The 22805-nt window shown below is 36.8% G+C and overlaps 1 protein-coding gene across 1 annotated transcript in view; it reads left to right on the top strand.

Moving 5' to 3' along the window:
* The window catches only part of ROBO1 (roundabout guidance receptor 1), a 130649-nt gene that overhangs the window by 26660 nt on the left and 81184 nt on the right, over nt 1-22805 (top strand). The window contains exons 3-5 of the mRNA XM_042867424.1: nt 13327-13447; nt 19057-19195; nt 20442-20569. Coding sequence (XP_042723358.1) covers nt 13327-13447; nt 19057-19195; nt 20442-20569 — 388 coding nt within the window. The remainder of the gene's footprint in view (nt 1-13326; nt 13448-19056; nt 19196-20441; nt 20570-22805) is intronic.

Below are 22805 nucleotides of genomic sequence, written 5' to 3'. Positions count from 1 at the left end.
TTTTTTTTTTTTTTTTTTTTTTTTTTTTTTTTTTTTTTTTGTAGGCAAAACAGTAGAATAATATTCATACTCTCATACTCAGGCTATGGTACGTGCATAGCGACTGCATGATCTGCATGATCCTTGCAGGATCTATCCCATATATGGATATTTTGATCTTTCCTTTTATTTTAAAGGAAACAATTATAAACCACTGTGGTTTAACCCAGCAGCAGGTCAGCACCACACTGCTCTTTGATTACTGCCTGTCAACCCCTCCTGCCTTCCAGTGGGATGGGGACAGAATAAAATAAATAAAAAACAAAACAAAACAAAAAAAAGAATCTGTGGGTTGGGAAAAAAAAAAAAAAGAAATACTGAGTCAGAAAAGGAAGAAGAAAAAGGATAATAGTAATGATAATGTGTGTGTGTGTGTGTGTATATTTACAGTGATGCATAGTTGCTCACCATTCACCAACAGATGTTCAGCCAATTCCTGAGCAGTGGCTGCCAGTGCTGCCAACTCCCCACGGTTTTCCAAGTTTTTTTCACATGATGCTGTATGGTATGGAATATCCCTTTGGCCAGTTCAGGTCAACTGTCCTGGTTCTGTTCCCTCCTAGCGCCTCGTACCCCACCTCAGGCCCCCTCACTGGCAGGGCAGTATGAGAAGCTGAAAAACTTAAATGTCTTTGGCTTTATATAGCACTGCTCAGCACTAACTTTAACATCGGTGTGTTATCAACTTTATTTTTCTCCTAGAGCCAAAACATAGCATCATACTAGACACTATGAAGGAAAAATCAACGCTGTCCCAGCTGAAGCAGGGTACCACTCAAGTTGTATGCTGAAACATCAAAGTGATGTTGAAATTACTTTCCCTTTCATTCTGGATTCTCAAAAGTTTCTTGGGAAATTTTTATTCATGAAGGCAGTGATATTAGTGTGCTTTATGAAAATGCACTTGTACTCACAAGTACATTTCAGTGCATTACAGAAGGCAGTTTCTCATCTTTGTAGCAGATAGATATCTCACATTTCAGTGTCATTATTACTATGCTGTCCTGTCAATGAGCCTCAAATTCACCTTGAAGGTTCAGCCCTGGGGATGCCAGCTGAACCTGAACAAAAGGGTCAACCTTTTGTTTTGACTGTCACCAAGGTTAACACATCATTACAGCTTCTGATGTTTTAGATACCTGTTCGTTTTGGAGCCTTTTTCAACCTATGCTGCTTCAGACAACTTAAATAGAAGCCTCAGTGACTCACTGTTGTTTCATAGGAATGTTTTGATGATTTTTGATCAAGTATATTTTTTCCTACTTTTGTATAAAAATAGATGTTAAATTTATCACTTTTTTTTTTCTGTCATACTAAAACATGACCTTTATAACAGGAAACCAAAAATGAAAAGATAAGCATCTTCTTTCTAAGTTTGAAAATAGGGAGATTCATACCTGAATTGCTGATTACACTGCGAAACAGCCGCATTTGGCAGAAGAGTGTGTGGTAGCAGGCCAAAGGACATCACCAAGCATTGACTATATGGAATATATTAGTCTGGCTACTGACAGGTTAAAAAAAACACTTACATTTAGTTTATTTGGATCTGTCCTACCAGTGTACCAGCTTGGATAATTAGCCTGTTATAATTAAAATGAGTTTTGATTTACCAACCCTGAAAATTATGTTTGCAAATATTGTTTTTGTCTGCATGATTGGTCTCTAGCCAGGAGAGCTGTTTTATTAGAGAAGTCTGTTGATGGAGGTTTTACAACTTTATATTAAAATTCATTATTTTCTTATATTTTATCCTATAAGTGCACTCCTAATTAAGTCCAGTTTTTGTTTTTTTTTTTGTCAGGACTGTCCAATGATAAACCAAATATGCCATTAGATTGACGAGACCGACTTGTTGTGGTTACCAGTTTTGTATTTATGAAATAATAAATGGAAGAGATACCAAAATCAGTTTTATTTTCCTTCCTATTTTGTTTAAAATGACTTCCAAGTATTCTCTTTGGAGAATTAACAGCAGGTAATGTTGAAAAATTTTATAAGGTAAAGGTGATTTGTTTATTCAGTGGAAAAAGCCAATGCACTTTGTTTCTGCTAATGAATATGAATAGTCTTCTGGATCATGCTTTTGTATACTTCATCCCTTAGCTATGCCCAAGTACCTGCATTGTTCAGACTGTGCATAATGTTATTTATATCCTTTAAACATTCACTAGAAAAGGTTGAGATTTTAATGGGGCAATGCTGTATCCTCTTCTGCCATTTCTGAACACAATCTGTTAGGTGGCAAGCCTTAAATCTCTTATTTCTTTCAGTTAAAATTGTCATTGTCTTCCTCTCAAACTTGTCTGGAAACTTGTAATTGTGAATGTAACAGCTACATTATCTACAGTTAGGTTGACACCACAGTTTTCCACTTTGGAACCTTTTGAGTAGTAGTTTGGCAGTGCTGCAGAAGAGCTTTCTGAAAAGGAAAGTCATTGTTTATTTAACCACATGATCACACAGCTAGGGAAATAACACTTCAAACCAGTCTGATATCTACACACTTATCTGACTACTTTAGCATCTAAAATTTATTTCTGATGGACTTCCATATGCATCCTTTCTTCCAAAATCTTGCTTTATAAGCACTTGTTGTTCCACTCCTCAAGGAACTGTGCATGTCATTAAATTCCTTTTCCTGCTTTGATTTTTATCTTCTCATATGTCTCAGGGGCAGAGTTGCTGCTTTAAGTTACAAATCTGTCAGTCTCAACAGAAGCCCAGTCCTCAGTTTCAGGGTGAACTTCTCCTTAGCATTTGTTGAAAAGTTACTATAAGGATCATAAACCTACACCTTTGTGCTGTTTCCAGGCAATCATGCTATGAGATTAGCTTGCTGTGTGGAGCAGAATGAGCATAGACCAAGACCTGGCTGATTTAATTGACAACCAGCTGAAACTGAGCTAGCAGTGATTCTAAAACCATTCTAGCAAAAAGCATCAGCAGCAGAACTAGGGAAGGAATTTTCTCCCTATAATTGGCCTTTGCGAGGCTACACCTTTAGTACTGTGCTCAGTTTCAGGCCCCTCGGTACAAGGAAGACATTGAGATCCTGGAGCATGCCTGAAGAAGAGCAGTGAAGCTGCTTAAGAGTGTGGAATGCAGTTCTGATGGGGAGTGGCTGAGGGAACTGTATTTAGTCTGGAGAAGAGGAGGCTCAGGGGAGGCGTTATCTCTCTACAGTCACCTAACTGAAAGGAGGTGGTAGTGAGATGGGTGTTGGCTCTTCACCCAGCTAATAGTGATAGGATGAAAGGGAATGGCCTTAAGTTGTGCTAGGGGAGTTTCAGGATGGATATTTGGAAATTTTTCTTCTCCTAAAGAGTAGCGAGGTACTGGAACAGGCTGCTCAGAGAGTTTGTGGAGTCACCATCCCTGGAGGTGTTTGAGAAACTGTAGATGAGGCATGGAAGGACATGTTTTAATGGGTATGGTGATGATGGGTTGATGGGTAGACTGGATGATCTTAAAGGTCTTTTCCAACCTTTATGATTCTAACACGTTATTAAAGGTAACTCTTAATACAGAGTTATATTTGTACTTTCTATGTGTAGAATGCACACATGTTACATTGGTCTTTGCAAAGATGTTTAAAACTGTCATTATTCGTATCTGTAGTGCAGACTTTATGCCTTAGTTCTTACAGGTCATGAAAAAAATGTCTGAATTTTAACAATATTTTCCAGAATTTCAGTATTTCGTATTCCAAAATGTAAGGACTATTTAAACATTTTTCTGAAATATAGTGAAAATGTTCACAACGTATTCCACCAAACATTCATCACCAAACTTCAGGCTTGGGAAAAACATGTAGTGTTTCATTGTAAATTTTGTTAAGATTTTATGACGTTTTTCTCAAATTTATACTAATAAATGCAACTCTTTGAAAGGGAAATAGAATCATAAGAACCATTTTTTTTTTTAATGTCTACATCAAACTTTCTTTAAAGCTCTACATTTTTCTGTCAGTTCTGTCTTTATTTTCAGTGGAATTTGGCTGTGTTCTTTCTTCAAAAAACACTGTCTTAGGAAAAAAATTGTATGAAGTATATGAACTATGATACAAATATTATAAAGCTAAGTATGATGCAGAATTGATAACTCATTTAACTATTTTGTTTTTATGCTTAAAATGCTTAAGGGGTTTTTAGATCTTTTTTTCCTGCATTTCTGATTTTTTTTCTACGTAGACTTTGAAAACCCTAAACCATTTTAAAAAGAAAAATTGATTTCCAAGGATGCAAATAAGATTTCTCTCCTTTTTCTGAACATAAATAAGCAAAAACTAAAAAAATAAGTGGATCTGTGTGAGAACAAAGTTGTTCACTAAAGCAAAAAAAGAGTGAACTATAAGTCTTGCTAACAGTGTTTTTGATAAGGTTTTACCTTGGTGCTAACAGTAGGGTACAGTAACATACCGAGATTTGTTTATGTACTCTTAATAACACCAAGTCTTGTGCTAGGAGTTTCATTGCATGCTAACATCAGAGAGGAATAGTAAGGGAATGCTGCAGAGAAAGCAGTTATTCCAGCAGGGCCACAGGACCTCCTCCATGTCTGGGGCAGCCATTTACCATGGACAGATGAGAGAGCTACTATAGGCAAGGCCTGTTTCCCACACTTCTGTCTCTTCAGATTCCTTGGCTGTTCATTCTGTAACGTTTACATACTGAGCAGGTTTCAGTTCCATAGTTAAGGGCTGAGTGAGAAGAGCTAAACTGCCTGGCAGTGTGTCTTGTGGAAGCTGGTGCTGAATTTCTCAAAGGTAACTTAGTAATAGGCTGCAAATGAGGACATTTGGAGGTAGCATAGCTTAGAGATAGCTATGGAAGCTGTGAGTGCTACGGAGCAGTGATCCCGCATGGAGATTTAGAACACTGCATGCTTTATTTTGCTTGATTGCAGCCAATTTTTGGTCAATTGCAAAAGTAATAGAAACCCCACTGTCTGTAGTTTCACAGTGGATAGAGTGGCTTCACTATCCATTGCTCAAGACGAACTTTATCTTTGTATTCCATTGAGGTAACAGAGAACTGAACACTTTGTGAACTGCCTGAGATCTACAGGTCACTCACTGCCTATTGAGTCTATCTACAGGGTTGAAAGTTGGGCATGAAGGGAAAACAAAAATAACGATACTAGACTGCTGTTTGGGCTGGGGAAATTGGGTGAGTGGATATTCATCTCTCTGTGCATATTTTTTCCTTCTTGTATGTTTAGATTTTAGGATCTTCTAAGCAGGAGTCTTTAATATCTAGCCTGGTGATTTTTCAGTGTTCGTTCAATAAAAGTGAAAGTTACCATCAAAATTGCTTTGGTTTCCTGTAGCAGCAGCTTTTTAGTGTGATCCTGTAGAACAAATCTTGTGTGCAGACCACAGAAAATACATTGAAAACTATTATTTATGGCCTGCATGTACTGCAGCTGACAAGAACTGCAATGATCTCTGATCGAAGAGTGAAATGTGGCAGATTAATGTATGACTTTTAAATCTTTGTAAAAAATGAGCAAGAGAGTGTGTGTTTTGCTTTTTTTTTTTTCCTTGAAAGTGTGTTTCATAAATGATGTGAAATGATGTGAGAGGTTTAATGTCTTCACAACTATGTATGCTAATCATTGTCTTACTGTGAAGGTTAGTGCTGAGCTTGGGCTTAGCCAACAATAAATGCAGTAGAAGTATAACTTTTCTGAAGCATGATGTAATTGCCGTGACAAGTCATCTTGGTCAAAAGTAGGAGAATTGGTAGGTTTTTAATATTCACATTACAAAGTGTTGTCTATTTTGGAAGGTTAGATTTTATTAAGTATTTGTGTGTTTGTGGTGCCAGTACTCCTTTGGAAGTAAAATTCATTGCAAAGTATTGGAAAAAAGAAGTGTTAAATGAGAGGTCAAATCTGTCTTAAAACTCAAAACTGTCAAAATATCAATTTGATACTATACCCTCAGTAAGTTTGCAGGTGACAACAAGTTGCCTGGAAGTGTGGATCTGCCTGGGGGTAGTGAGACCTTGCAGAGGGACCTGGACAGGCTGGAGAGCTGGGCTGAAGCCAATGGGATGAGGTTCAAGAAGACCAAATGCCGGGTCCTGCACTTTGGCCACAACAACCCTAGGCAATGGTACAGGTTTGGGGCAGAGTGGCTGGAAGACTGTGTAGAGGAAATGGACCTGGGGGTATTGATTGATACTTGGCTGAGCACAAGCCAACATTGAGCCCAGGTGGCCAAGAAGGCCCACGGCATCCTGGCTTGCAGCAGAAACAGTGTTGCCAGCAGGAACAGGGAAGTAATTGTCCCCTTGTACTCAGCACTGGCGAGGCTGCACCTCGAGTACTGTGTCCAGTTTTGGGCAAGAAACACATTGAGGCCCTGAAGCAGGTTCAAAGAAGGGCGACAAATGGTGAGGGATCTGGAGCACAGGGCTTTCTGAGGAGCAGCTGAAGGAGCTGGGATTGTTCTTCAGTCTGGAGGAGGCTCGGGGGAGACCTCATTGCTCTCTATAACTTCCTGAAGGGAGGTTGTACTGAGCTGGGGGTCGGCCTCTCCCCTTGTGTAACTGGTGATAGGACTAGAGGGAATGGCTTCAAGTTGTGCAAGGGGAGGTTCAGGCTGGACGTTAGGAAATACTACTTCTCTGGACAGGTGCTGGAATGGGCTGCCCAGGGAGGTGGTGGAGTCACCAACCCTGCAGGTGTTCAAGGAACGTTTGGATGTTGTGTTGAGGGATATGGTTTAGTGAGTGCTATTAATGATTGGTGGATGGTTGGACTGGATGATCTTGTAGGTCTTTTCCAACCTTGGTGATTCTGTGGTTCTGTGAAAATGTATGAAAGGACTCAATTCGTTTTTTGCTATCATTAATAACTTTTTTATTTCATGAGTTTTGTCTTCAGTTTGTATTCTGTACCAAATAGGGCTCAGTTTTTCCCTCTGTAAAGAAGGAAGAAATTCCTTCTTCCCTTGGGAAGCTACTGAGCAGAAAGCTTCCTTCAATCGAGTGTAGGAAATGAAACAGTCACAGGAAGGATGTGACAGTCTGTAATTTATATCCACTTCAGTCAGGAGCCAGCAGTGAGCAACCAGTCTTGGAGGGCCATACCTCCTCCTTGGGACAAGTGGGAATCTATGCCAAATTTTTTGTAACTCAGATGCTCACTAAAGCCAAGGCTGGAAATAATGACCTGCTGCACAGGCCCATTCCAAAAGAAAAAAAAAAAAAAAAAAAAAAAAAAAAAAGGAATAATTTTTTCTTTCTATCCTCTTTCCTCAGACTGTGATCATTTTGTTGTTTCAGAATTATACTTTTAAGTCTAGTACTTTGCATTTTTAAAGCCTTTCAATTTCTTGTGAGAGCTCATTGTAGGAAGCTTATGAACCTCTACTTCTAAGCTCTTAATAACTGGAATCCTGTCACGACAGTTCTCTTTAGAAGACCCTACATTAGGACTCTGATAAATCATTTATTTTGACACTGTTGCAGTGAGAATTCTGCAGTCTGAGCAGTGTCTTTCCTCAAATTACAAGTCTCAGTGGAGTTTTGCCTAGCCACGCATCTCAGCCATGAAACTGAAAATGAGAATTCTGCTGTTGGATACTCTCAACCTGCACAACTGCTTTTCTGAGAGGACTGTAGAAAGTTTCCTATTGAGTAAATACACACAATACTGAGTTGTCTTAAATCAATATTGTTGTCCTGCTGGCAAAACTCCAGATTTAGAAAAGTAACAAGACACTGCTCAATACCAGCAATGACATTAGGAAATTAAACTCCCTTGAAGTTAGCAGCAGTCTGTGCTCCTCTGAAATGGTATGGTGCTCATCCTCTCCATTGGGTCTTGCACAGCTGAGACATAATCTGCAGCAGGATAAGAAACTGGATCCAGTCATGTAAACTGTCCTTGTGCTGTCTGGAGTGATGGCTTAAAGTCACCGCTTGCCTTCATTCTTGTGAACTTTTTGATGGAACCCTAAAGAATGGCCTTGTACCTCTGCCTTTTGCAGTGTAGGCATGCTCAGTGGGGAATTGGCTGCTGAATACCTCTGTAGATTTGGGCTATACTGTTTATTTGTGGTTACCAGGTCTTAAAATGTATGGTTTGTTCAAACTGTTTTCCCATATTACATTTGTAATACTTAGGTAAAATAATAAAAACTGAAATACTTCTGTGGTGAATTGGCCCCAGTTAGTCTGGGATTTTATCCTTGGAGGTGTGCAAACAACACATTGGTGGTAATACTTTTAAAAATTCCTGTGTAACAGATCCTTGTGACTGAAGGGGGAAGAAATGTAGACATACCAGGCAATGAGATCAGTTCAAGTTCAGTTTTATTTCTGATTTCAGTCACTATTTGCAGTGAAAGCTACCTACACCAGTGCATCCAGGGGAGATCCATGCAGCAGGCTAAATACACAGTTCAACAGAAGTATCATAGTTGTCAGTACAACACATTGTTCCCATCTGTGTCAGTAACATTTGGGTTCAGCTGAGCTTTCTGTACTTCTGTTAGGATGGTTCATTCCATATATTTTCTGGTGAGCCATAGGATGTTCTTGTATGTTGTGTTGCTCATTAGTTCATTAATTAACTCTAGTATATTGACTATTGAGTAAATAGTATTGTGAAAACCCGCTTCTGAAGCAAAGATTTGTTTTTTTCTTTTTGAGATCTTAGTCGAGAAGATTTCAGGCCATGAAACATTTCTTGTAGGAGAATTTTAATGTTGATCTGTAACAACAATGGAAGTATTGCATAATCAATGTTTTGCACTGTATCTGTGAAAATGTTTCAAGAAGGTATTTTAGTGATTCAAATATTTTTGTATAAACATTGATGTCTGTTCAGAAATTAGTTCTTATTAGTGTGAGCCAATATGGCCTATTTTGAATTTTCTTTGTTATTAACCAAAGCCAAATGTTTGTAGAAAGCAAGATGGAGACTGTTACGTTTTTAAATGCCTGACAATTTTATATGCTGAGATACAGATTTTTTTTTTTCTTCTCTGAGGTTGATTTATGACATTCTGCATATATATATTGCCTGTTTTCACTATCTTGTGGAAAGTATTAAACACTTATGGTAATTCTGATATTTAGTGTCTCGTGATAATATTAAGTGCTAAACAACCTTCAGCTTCCTCTGAAGTCACCAAACAATTCGGAATGCACATAAGCCTTAACTCTTCATAGATTTCTGTCTTCTTATAGATATAGTCATTAGTAATAAGATCATAAAAGAAGGGAAATGTCTCATGAGCAGAACTGTGTCTGATTCTGACTTTCCATATATTCTAACCAAATTGTCAGATGTGCCAGAAGGAGCAGCTTTTCTGTTGTCATTTTTATACCTTAAATACTCCTTCTTAAGGAAAGCTACCTTCGTATGCATTTTGCCTCGTTCATTATAAACTCTGATTTCTAGTCTGTCATCATTGCAAGACTGTTGTGTTGGGAAACAATTGAATTGCATTTTGTCATTGCAGATTTATTGGAGAATGACCAGATGAAAGGTTTTTTTTAAACTTCTTTCATGTGGTATTTTGTGTTTGATCTGTAGAAGGCAACATGTCTTTTTAAGGTCCAAGAAAACAGAACCAGAAGTGAGAAAGACTTGCTTGAACTTTGAAGTTGAAATGAACATTGCTGGAGACCTATGCCAAACATGTTTTGATGGCTAGTGTCTTGCAATGATGCTTAAGCATGTTGTTATAGGTAGGGAAGGATAGATGGGATTCATAAGGCTTGTAGGAAGATGCGTGTTTTTAAATAAAAAATAAGCAGATATTCGTTTATCCTTTTTTATTCAGCCACTCTTAAAACTTCAAAATTCTAGTTTATTGCTTCTATTCCATGCCTTACAGCTTATGATGCAATGATAAGTAATAAAGTGGGTGTACTAATCTGTTTGGGAATGCTAGACCATATGGACAGAAATGTGCGAAGTCTGTGTTTCCTAAATAGGAAATAATTGTACAATTTTACTTGTATATCTTTACATAAATCTTACAATTGCTTGTACTCACCAAGTTCTATAATCGTTGTGTTGTCATTAAGAAGTAGAGGTTACACTTTACAAAGTACAGAATTTATCAGACAGGCTAATATCTCATTCCCATCACATTTCATTCTAAATAAAATGTGATATTAAGTTCTACTATAGAAGACTGAAATATGTGAGTTTTGTGATGTTACATATGCAGAAAAAATGATTGTACATACAGAGGTCAGTGTTTCATTCTGTATCCTAGGTTTGCTTTAGAATTATTATTGAACGGGACAGATTTCATTTATTAAATGGAATGCAACTAGGAGGTAAAAGAAAAATTTTAAAAATATGCTAGTCATCATTGTATTTGGATATATTGCTAATCATTTCTCTTGTCTTCTTTTTTTCTCATATTACATAGCAAATTTCTCTGAATAGAAAATGTATCACCCACATATATGAAACATTTTTTAATGCAGACAGATGTGGATTTTTATGTACAGAAATTTACAAACGCACAAACATAGGTGAATAAAATATGGTTGTAGGATAAGTATATATTTGTACAGAAATTCTGAATACCTGGTGGTATGTTGTAGAACCCTTGGGTAAGTTTTTATGGCTGACCGAGTTGATTCATTATTTGTATGATTTTATGCTGCTGGGTGGTCATAATTTACAATTCTGGACCTAGTTAGCTATGCGAGTGCCTGTAGTTTTCTGTATCAACATCTCTAATTATTGTTTAAGGAAATACATGAAGTAGACTTGCTTGAATGAACATTTTACTCATGGGGAGTAAAATATAATCAGGCAGGCAGGTCATAGAAAATAACTTTCAGTAAGCCTTTGTAAATCACTGTGTTATCATATATTCTGTTAGCAAGTATGAAACTCCATATGTATTATATACAACCAAAGATCATCTGTGAATTGCTGATTGCAGTCTTTTTTTCCCAACAGTATTCAGTACTATTTTCATATTCTCTACTTGCTGGACCCTAGTAAAATTGTTAGGCAGAGAACAGTATGAAATCTTGAGGGGACATTAAAAGTCAGAAAATGACATGACATCATTCCTGTATAAATAAAATATCATACTTGCTTCCGTGTTTTCGAAATCGAACTTAAGGCTTTGGCAGTTAGCAAAGCAATTCTTTTCCCAAGGTATGCAACATCTACGAGAATAAGTAAGAAAGTTGTTTAGTATGTCTTGTTCACTGGGAAGAAAGGACTTATCTTTGTAGTTAGTATATAAAAGCTTTTCTGGAATTTTCCCTGTAATGTTACACTGCCTGTTACTTTTTCAAGCCATTATTACTTTCGAGTCCGGTTAATGTGTTCTGAGGCGGGGGCACAAATATGAAAAGAAGATTCGAAGCACTCAAACTAAAATTCATGGTTAACTGTGAAGTGTCCGCAGAGAAAGATCTGATGTGTTATAATTTCAGATACTACCTCCATCTGTGATTTGTTTGCTTACTGCTCTTGATACCAGATATGATATAGCTACAAAAATGCACATACGTATATTCCACTGTGTACTTTGTTAGATAAAGCTATTGGTCCATAATCCGTATGTATTTGCAGGATTTTCTGTTGAGAGAAAAAGTGGCAAACATGGCACATATAGAACATAATTTTGTCATAGCTACAGATTTAATTTGTAATGTCTTGTTAATAAATAGAAGTTCTTGATCAATCTTACTTGGATGATGGGCAATTAATTGTTAGAACTCAATGGAAAACCTGGGCAGTGGACCAGCAGAGGAAGTACAATTTCTTCTAGCCATCTGTGAATGCTTAATTATAGATGTGTGTAATTCTACATGCGCTTCTGATACATTTTATCATTATTTTATCATTATAGCGTAATTTATCATATATTTATTCATAGGTTGTCTTCATTATTGCTGAAGTTCTTAACCTCTATTTTGCTTTAAAAGAGAAAAAAACAAACAAAAAAAAAAAAACAACAAAAAAAAAACCTAAATGAAAAAATAAAGCAGAAAAATCTAAATGCGTTAAAAATTTCTATATTGGAACCACAGTTACTTTCCGTAGGCATGCCATATGTTTGAAAATCTGCCTCAAAGACCATGAGAGTAGAAAGAGAATGTTCATAGGTTTATGCAAGACATGAGAGAATGTTTCCTTTAAATCCTTATGTAAATCTCAAATAACTTGGATGAAAATCAGCTTTCAGTAATTTTTAATTGTTCAAATGTTTCTGCTTTAAAGCTTTTTTTCCATCTGTGCTTTGAAGAGGATTTGTGGTGATTCCTAGAAGAAATTCAGAAGAATAGCTCGTGTTAGTGGTTGAAATTGTGCAAAATGCACAGTTGTGTCAAGTTGTAAAGGCTTTGGAGGGGATTTTCTTAAATGCCAAATTCACAGAGGAGCACAAATACTGCTGATTGTCAGTCGGACTTAAGCTTTTAAAACATGTATGAAAATCACAGCTTCCTATTTATATGGATTTGAAATCATCAGTGGGTTCAGTAAATTCTTGTGATGTGCAAATACATTTCTTTCTTAAATCCAGCACATTCGGTATTGATGTTTTAATTTCTGCACTTATATCTGAATATATAGGTATTCCTAACTGGATATGGAAATAGTTCTGGAATTGTTTTTTAAAACCCTTTGTATATATTAATTGAAAGTAAGTAGTATTCTGTGATTTAGGGATAGGTAAAACGAGAATAAATATAGATAGGTTATTAGCTATAAGTTATGCTCTCCCCTTGCTTATTGTTTCAGGAGGTTAACAATCTAGAAGTTTCAAGTTTTTAAAATATGTGCATTTGCAGGTTACTTTTTATTATTGTTATTATTCATACTTGAAATCCCCATTGAAATTACAGCATTACAAGACTGTGGGTTACAAAAGATGCATCTTTTATGTTCTCAAACAATGAATGCCAAAGGCAAAAGAATGAAATTTGTATGCAATACTATCTGTGTTATATGTGCATGTTCATTTATCTCAATAACTGACTGTCATCTTTGTGTGTGTACATCTTACAGTGATAATAAGAGACCAACACTGCTCAAGATGTCACATTTTCAAGGATAGATTTCTAGCTGCAGGCAACTTGAACAAAATACCTCATAGAGAGTACACATACATACACTCTCTTCCTGTCACTGACCACGTTAGATCCTTTTATTTAGTTTTCCCCTTGGCTTTTATTTATTATTTTCTTCCATATGTGCCTTGAACTTCAGTATTTTTCAAGTTAATAAATACTGTTAAATTGTTCATTCCTCTTATTTTCTATTATCCTTGATTTGTCCTAGATCAGAGGTGGAAAGCTTATGATCACATACACAAGAAAGAACGATGCTGGCAAGTATGTTTGTGTTGGAACAAACATGGTTGGAGAACGTGAAAGCGAAGTTGCAGAGCTCACTGTTTTAGGTAAGAACTCTTCTTTAAGACTGTGTTAATGAAAATATCCACATGTACGAAAATGTCCAACTTTGTTTTTCCTAGGAAGCCTTTAATTAAGAATTTTCAGTGTTTATCGTAGAATCATAGAATCACCAAGTTTCGAAAAGACCTCCAAGATCATGTAGTACAACTGTCCGTCTACAACCAATATTTCCTCACTAAACTGTGTCCCTTAGTACCACATCTAAACATTTCTTGAACATCTCCAGAGATAACAACTCAACTACATCCCTGGATGTGCCTGACAATCTTTTTGGAGAATATTTTTCTTCTAATATCCAGTGCTGTAAATAAACAAAAATGGCCCCAGTACTGAGCTCTGGTGTGCATCACTTATGACTGGCTGTCAAATGGATTTAACTCCAATTGCAGTAACCCTTTGGGCCTGTCCATCCAGGCAGACTTTTACTCAGCAAACAGTGCATCTGTCCAAGCCACAAGTAGCCAGTTTCTCCAGGCAAAAGCTGTGGGACACTGTATCAGATTTAGCTTTGCTAACTCGAGCAAAACTACGTCCACAGCATTTCCTTTTTCTATTGAGCGGATCATTTTGTAACAAAACGTGTTTGGGCTGGTCAGTCAGGACCTGTCTTTCAGGAATCCACGCTCGCTGTCCTGTACATGCCAGGTGATTGCACTCAGAATTATCTGTTTCCTGACCTTCCCTGGCACCAAGCTCAGACTGACAGGCCTGTAGTTCCCCAGATCCACTTTTCTGCCCTTCTTGTACAATAGTATTACATTCACCAACTCTAGTCAACTGGGACATCCCCAGTTAAAATGGGAGGGCCGGTAAAGTATTAAAGGTTTGGCAAGCACCTCCAGCAACTCCTTCAGTACCCTTGGATGGATCCCATCCCAGTGGATTTGTAGATGTAGTAGGTTACCATCCATTTCCCCTTAGATTATTAAGGTCTCATGCTGATCTCTGTCTCTGTATTGCAGCTGAGTAGGCTGGATGCCCTGAGAAAAAAACTGCTTTTACTAATAAAGACTGAGGCAAAGAAGACATTTAGTATCTCAGCCTTTCCTCATCTCTTGTCAGTATGTTTCCATTCACATCCAACAAAGGGTGGAGATTCTCCTTAGTCCCTCTTTTAGTATTTATGTAATTATAAAAGCATTTTTATTGTCTTTTACTGGAGTGACAAGTTTAATTCTAGCTGGGTTTTGGGCCTACTAATTTCTTCCCTGCATAACCTCATGACGTTTTTGAAGTCTTCCTGAATTGCCTGCTTCTTCTTCCAGAGGTCATAAGTTTCATTATTTTTCTTTAGTTCCAGAAGAAACTCTCTGTTCAGACAGGTTGGTCTACTTTCCCACAAGCTTTTCTTTCAGCATATGAGAATAGACTGCTCCAATGCCTTCAAGATGTCATTCTTGAAGAATGTTTTGCCTCTGTGTACTGCTTTGTCCTTCAAAACTGCTTCCCAAGGGACCCTGCCAACCTGGTCCAAAATCAGCTCCTACGAAAGTCCAGAATAGCAGTCCTGCTGACTGCAGAACTTCTTATTCAGGTTTAAGGTCTATCTTGTCAATCTTACACTGTCGTCTGTTTTCACTAATGTTTAGAAATATGATGCAAACAACTTGAAGTCTTGTTCAGAGTTTGTGAAGCAGTAATTTCCTTAATAAATTGAGCTTATCTGCCATTTTTAAGTTGTTGAGATGGAATATGCAGCAAGATAGTGTGATTACTTTTTAGAAGCTAAAGGCTTCATGTGATCCACCGTCTTGTTGCTTTGTTTTTTGTTGTTGTGTTTTTTTTAATACACCTTTAATATACCTTTGAAGCACTTCGGGAGGAAATTTATCATTAAGTAGCCTTTAGAAACTTCCAAGCAAAATCTAAGATTGAAAGAAAGTTGTGTTTATATGAGTAATCTGGGCTCTTAGTCAGCAGTATTGGTGAATCAGTCTACTACTAACCAGAGAATCACTGTATGAACTGTTACATGTAATTTATGCTGGAAAATATTACTTTCTGAAAACTTATGAGAGGGATTCATCAGAGAGATCTTTCTTTCAATTTTACTCCACGTGGTTTTCTCTTCAAATACATTTCTGATATTCATCCTGAAAAATCTAGTGAGCATTTATTTTAAAACAGGACAAGCTTTGACTGTCTTACCAAGTCAGACTTTAGATACGAGTCAAAAAGCATGGAAAGCATTCTGACCTCATACATTAATATCTTCCAGCATCAGTCCTCTGTTTATAGTTTTTTCGTTATCTGGAAGTTGAAATTTTGCTTTTAGGTCTGCTTTAGATCAGAGGGAGGATTATAAGCCAGAGACTGTAATATTAGAAAGTTTCAAAGTGTTCCCTGCTAAGCTTTCCTTGTATTTACCAAATAATTGTCTGACAAAGATAGACACTCAAACTAGTATCACTGTAATTCCTTTTACCACTTGAATGACAGTATTATGAATAAGCAAACAAAAGCTCTTGGACTATTACTCTACTATAGGGAAGCGAACTAAGGAACAGTATGTCCTAGGGTTCAATTCTGTTCACCAATTTTATCAATGACCTGCATGCAGAAGCAGAGTGCATCCTCAACAAGTTCACTGATGATTCTAAACTGGGAGGTGCTGTTGATTCCCTGGAGGGATGAGAGGCCTTGCAAAGGGTTTTAAGTACACTGGAGCCATCAACAATGGCATGCAGTTCTTTAAAGGAAATTCTTAACTTGGGACAGAGTAATGCCTGCCACAGGCACAGTCTGGGCAATGAATGGATGGAGAGCAGCTCAATAGAAAGGGATTTGAGGGTGCTGGTGACAGCAGGCTCAGCGTGAGCTAGCAGTGTGCCCTGGCAGCCCAGAGTACAAACCACATTTTTGGGTTGTGTTAAAAAAGAGGCAATTCTCTTGTTGTGTTGAGCATTAATGTGGCCTCACCTTGAATATTGTGCATAGTTCTGGGCTCCACCATATAAAAAGAATGCTAAGGTCCTTGAGAGCATCCACAGGAGGACAGCCAAGCTGATAGCAGGGCTGAAGGCATGTTCATGAGGGGAGGCTGAGAACACTTGGACTGGCCAGTCTGGAGAAAAAGAAATTGAGGTGACCTTATTGTTTTTTGCAGCTGCCTAAGATGGGGATACAGAGGGAGGTGCAGGGCTCTGCACCTGGGAACCGATCATAGAGCATGAGGGAAGGGTACAGTAGGCTCACACTGGACACTGGGATACATTTCTTTAATGTAAGGGTGGTTATACACTGGAACAGTTGTCCTAGAGAGGTAGTTAATACCCAATGCCAATCAGTGTTCAAGAGACTTTTGCACAACACCCTCTCATTAGTGTGCATTAACTTGTGGTTAGCCTGGAAATCCTGTAGAAATTAGGCAGTTGCACTCAATGGCCTTTGAAAGTCCCTTCCAACTGGACTTCTTCAGTGCAATCCTCAATAAATAAACTTAGAACATTCAATGCGTTAAAAGAAAATAAAGATTAATATGCAGGCAAGGGTAATTGTAGAAATCTTCTGTGCTTCCTCACTTCAAATACATTACTCTGTCATCAATTCCTCTCTCAGAGGACAGGAGCTAAGATGTACAAAATACGCTGAAATTGCATATTGCAGTCCTGAATCCCAACTTGAGATCGCAATCCTAAGTTGGGGTTGATAGGACTCTAAAGAGGAGGAAACTGTCTTCAGGTAAATATTTCCTAAGTACATAGAATTCAAATTGATCAGGCACACAGAATCTAATCTTTATTTTCAAGAGTTGTAGATGGAAACAATACAGAGTTCAGTGCACCTCCAGGTTGTTTTGAGGAGTCTTTTGTTTGTTTGTTCTTATTTGTTCGTTGTTTTTTGTTGGTTGGCTGGTTGTTTTTTTTTTTCCCATTGCTCAGCAATCATATCCTTACCAGGTCAGTCCTTTTTATTTTACAAAATTAAGTTAAATATTTTTCCCTTAAGTGTTCTTACTATGATGCTTAATCTGGTACATTCAGATTACATTTTTATTGTACCTATAAAAAAGTAGATGCATGTATGTATGTCTATAAATGTAGGGGTTTTTTTTTTGTTTGTTTTGATTTTTATTTACTGAATGTGAAACATGGCTTTAATTAACATCATGAACATCAGGTTGCTGTTTCAATATTGTTTGCCTAGCATTATAAAGCAAAACAAAGGTAAGTTTTCTGTGAGACAGGTGTCCTGCTGGTCTGGACATCCTCCAGACTAATGGAAGTTCTTTTATAGGGTTTTGTGTTGCCTTTTCCAATTCAGTCTTTTTAAAACCATTTATTAAGGCTTTATAATAATGAATTTCTAATGTTTTTGTCTGTATCATCGAAGTGATATTCATGAAGTATCATACTAGTCAAACCTAACACAAATGTCACTTTCTAAGAATATGAAGCTGTCTTTCCCCCTTCCTCGTTCTTTTGTACTCTTGTTAGAAATATGTAGTGTATTTTTTGAATATTTACAGTTCCTGATTATGCCAATGGCTTCATACTCTTCCAGTTTTAGCGGGCTGTATGTTGTACAAGTCTAAACACGCAGCTGTCTTCTCAACTCCCTTAAAGTTTTCATCGCTTTATAGACAAAAAAGTTCATCTGCCTTAATCAGCAGAACATGCAAAGCAACTCCCGTTCTCTTATGGACATCCTGTTGTCATCTGATACTGCCTTTCCAGATGAGTAATTCCGGGAGTGTCCCAGTAGTTGTCAAAATGCTTTTATTTCTTGTGCTTGTGCAAGCTTCACTGTCCCCCGGTGTAAAATTCTATGGGTAGCACAGAATCATAAAGCTTTGGATCCTATTGTATGTAGAAAAGTATATGGATTTCTTGCCTGGAATTTCTAGCTTGTAGAAGGGTTACCACAACAGCATGGTTTGTGCTGAAATTTCATTTTGTTTCAAGATATGGGAGAAAACTCTGCAAAATCTATGTATCTGACTCTAGTGATCCAGAACTGGGGTCACCTTTGTCCTACTGCTTATATCAGAAATAACAGCAATATTTGAGAACCAGAATAATACAGAAAAAATGGGCTTTTGCTTACTTTGTGTGTTCATGAAGGAAGAATATCTCTTTCTAAACTAGCTGTGGAAGTGCTTGCACCAAATTCTAGCTGCTGCGGACATGTGCAAGCATCCTCATAGAGATACTGTGCTGGGCATTACTTGGAATCTAGTGAGATAGTACTTAGTTTGTGCTCTCTGTCTGAAGCTCTGCAGCAGATGAGTAGTCATTTGTCTGAGACTTCAGAGCAGGTCCATTTCTTTCTAAGGATCTGTACTTAAACAGATTAGCTGTTTAAGTTGTGTTTTCCTTCAGTTACATTTGACATTATGATATAAAAGAAAGAAGACTGTGTTTGGATCCTGAGGTGAATAATGCTAGCTGTCTACATGTCTACAGATCTTGTCTGCTGGCTGAGCTCCTATCCTGAGGCTAGGTGGCAGAGGAACAGTGGTAGAATCTCCATTGGATTCATCCCACTGTTCTCATTGCTCTAATGAATTGAACTTAGGGAAAATCACAATTTCACAGTTCAGGCACAGAACTGCTGGACTAATCCTTTTTTTTTTTTTTTTTTCCCCTTTTAGAAAGACCATCTTTTGTGAAGAGACCAAGTAATTTGGCTGTAACTGTGGATGACAGCGCTGAGTTTAAATGTGAGGCAAGAGGTGACCCAGTCCCTACAGTAAGATGGAGGAAAGATGATGGGGAATTACCAAAAGCAAGGTGTGTGTAATATATAGAATTATCTTTCTGTTGATAATTAGTTTTGTACATGATGTAGCCATTTGACAGCTAGCAATATTTTTTCTTGAATTAAGACAGAATAAGACATTTCTAATTACTATGGAGCTCTGAAATTATAATTTATATTAAAACTTAACAACTACTTCTTCCAAAACTTCTGTTGTGACAGCACACAAATACAACAAAACTCAGTTGAGTCAGTAATATCTGAAATGGATTAATTCTTCACCTGATAAGTCTTCTGTAATTATTAAAACTGATGGGGAACGTATAACAGATACATTAGGTTACAACAACAAGAAGGATTGGAATTGCAATTGATGTGAAATGCAATATATTAATGTACCAAGCTGCCTTGATTATACCTGGTTTTGTTATTAAGAGTCTAATTTTTTTTTTCCTGTCTTTATTGCAATTCAGGCCAAAAAGTGAAATACCTTACTAAAAGGAAACGTAGCTCTGAGATGTATTATTTATTTTCTTGAAATTCCCAGACATCACTTAAAAGCCTGCTGGGGGGATAGTGGGTGGGAATTGAAGAAGATGCAGAATTAGTTGTCAACCAAATACAGATTCCTGTTAATCTAGTCTATAGCTTTAATAAAAGCTATTGCATTTTTAAGAGAAATGTCTACTTTTCACGAAGAGAAACACATTGACAGCATTATGTACAGAGGAAGAAAAGGTGACAAAAGAAGAGAAAATGGTAAAAGGCCACATCATTCTTTAAAAAAAATATTGAATGTGTTGTGATTTATCTCGAATTTTAAGTAATTCTTGTCTTCCCAAGGACAGTGTTTTCAAGCATATTAAAAAATAATAATTCTTCAATTCGGATGGAAAAATTATGGTGAAAATAAAAACTACTATTAAATTTGCCTGTTAAAAGAATTCTAATACTTACAGCGTTCTGCAATAGAGCTCTTTACAATTGTATTGCACCGATTCTTGTGATGTCATAGAAACTGACCTGTGTTGTAAATTAAATCATAGTCAGGTTTGCATACTTATAGATACATTTTGCTTTGAAAAGTTTATTTTTACATTCTCGATTTGTAACAATTCACAAATATTTATAGGGGAAATGGATGAATAAAAAAATTTAGTGGTAGAACACCTTGCTCTTAGCCTTTATAGAAATTGTACAGAGTTCTGCCTTAGTTTTCTGTTAGTTTTTAATTCTGTATCACTTACCTTAGTTATATATTACTATGTATATTTAAAGGTATGAAATCCGTGACGATCATACCCTGAAAATCCGGAAGGTTATAGCAGGAGACATGGGCTCATATACTTGTGTAGCAGAAAATATGGTAGGAAAAGCTGAAGCATCGGCAACTCTAACAGTGCAAGGTAAGAATGTTTTGTTACGTATTGCTCTAACCTACAGTTAAGAGAAGTGGGTTTTGTATACTGCAACTTCTTAGACTTGCTATAGGCAAACTAGTAGTGTCTGGGCACAACCCAAGTAACCATGTAAGCACAGTTGCTACTTATGTAGTATGTGCTATGCTGTGCTGTAAAAATGTATTACAAAAGTATAGTTTTAGTTTAAATTGTACTCTTAAGGAATAGGAGAATTTCAACTGCAGCATTTCTTGTAAGCAGTCTTCATGTTACTGAGATGAAGGATTGGGTACACTCTGGATTTCAGTGTGATCAGAACTATGTTACTTACTATCTTTGGACCTGAAATGCTAACAGAAAGAGTAAAACCAGTTTTGCCAAACTATTTTTTTGCTTTAATTTTAGCTTCGGGTATCTACTGAACTTTTTCAATTAAATGTAGTAAAGAAGTGGTGAATGATAAATGTGTGTGTGTGTATCTTTTAATACATTAACCCAGACCACTGGAATTTCTGTTGCTTTTTCATTATAAAAGCATAGCATAGCACTACTGTTTCTTTGTAAGATAAAATTCAGCGGAACTCAGTGAACTAATATGTATAAAAATTCTTCATTGCCTTTATATACACAATCCAGATGTTCACCATTCAGATAATCCTTCTCTTCCTTTCCTGGCTAGCAGACAGGCAATGATGTCATACTGAAGCTTTTTTTTTCTGCACCCCAATGGTCCTTCTATCCTTTTTTCTGTTCAGAGGGAATTAGTCATTATAGAGTTTTGGGGAAGTATAGGCTTAAAAGTATTTTATTTGGTAGCAGGCCTCTCTTTTGACACATTTACTGTAGCAGGAAAGGTCTTGTCCTTAGCCCTCTCTCCTTTTCCAGTAGAAACATTTGGTGTCCTTAACACCTGTAGCTGTTGGGAAAACACAGGAAAGGAATTCTTTGGTTGAAGCTCCCATAAAACCAAGAATTTGGAAACATTGTCTTCCATTAGGCATCATGTTGATATATCAAAACTGACACCTTATGTTTGCAAAGTAATCAGCTCTTATGCTCAGCATTTTAAAATGAAAGATTAATGGGTAAGCAGTAAGCAGTTTATTTAAAAGAAAAAGCCTGAATTATTTTTAACATGGCCATTTGTTCTGAAGATTGTGTCTTACATCGAATGTTAATCTTTTAGAATGTTAGCATTAAAAAAAATCCTATTATAACTGATTGAGTGGTTACCTTTCAGGAAATAAGCTATCAGTAACCATAATCCCCCTTATTCCTATTTAAATAATATGCAAACACATTCTGTTAATTCCATTTGGGTCTATGGTACTACTCAGATAGGAAATGGCAAGTTTATAGCTGTTAGAAATATAGAATGAGATCTTCTGAATTTTGATAATAAAGCAGTACCTCTGAGGAATGGTTTTATAACCTAAGTTTTGCTTAAGCAAGATTCTTGAGTTATGTTTTTTTTTTTAAGTACTTATACAGTAGATATTTGCATAGTAACAGCTTTACTCAGTGTATTGTCATAAGATAATTGGTTTCCCAATGTGAATGGATTGTTTTCTGATCCATATGTCATATGTATGTCCATAGTATGAATTGATATGAGAAATCTTAATGGGTGAGGCCAATTTTTAGTTTCTAAGGCAGTAAATTATGATCAAAATTGATTTATTAGAGTGTCCAGGAGTCCTAAGTTTATGGAAGAAAGAAAAAAAAAAAAAAAATTCCTCTATAAAACATACATTTTCCATTCAAAAAAAAAATCATTTTCCTGTTTTTCCTTCTCTTTCTCTTGCTTCTCCTTTCACAGTGTTCTTCTTGTTCTTTTCTGATCACACCTTTCCCTCCTCTGCTTTCTTGTTTAAGCCACATGTTTTTTCTGAAGGGTCAGCTAATTGGTCATACTACGTCCAGAGAGGTAGACTTGGTCCCCTTGTTTCAGTGCTTAAGATGACCTTGATCTTATAGCTCATTGAGAAAAGCTTTTTTTTGTTTGTTTCTCCAAGTTGTATTTTTTTTTAGGCTGATTTAAGAAATGGAAATGACCCGTCTCATGAACATTCAGTAATTAGTTTGTGTTCTGTTGACTGAGGAATAATACAGAAGTTTAGAATTCTTTTATGCTGAATAGAGGTATTTCCACTACGTCTGTAAATAGAGAGCTGTGTTACAAATCACAGCCTCAAAAGTTGAATCTGCCACCTGTGTATGCTTTTTAAATTCGACAAAGGAC

Source organism: Lagopus leucura, unplaced genomic scaffold (genome assembly GCF_019238085.1).
Source record: "Lagopus leucura isolate 7727_CA_CO unplaced genomic scaffold, USGS_WTPT01 Super-Scaffold_100001, whole genome shotgun sequence".
In the NCBI taxonomy this organism is placed as follows: Eukaryota; Metazoa; Chordata; class Aves; order Galliformes; family Phasianidae; genus Lagopus; species Lagopus leucura.
The sequence above is the reverse complement of the archived record's forward strand: the minus strand, read 5'-3'. Positions and strand labels throughout refer to the sequence as shown.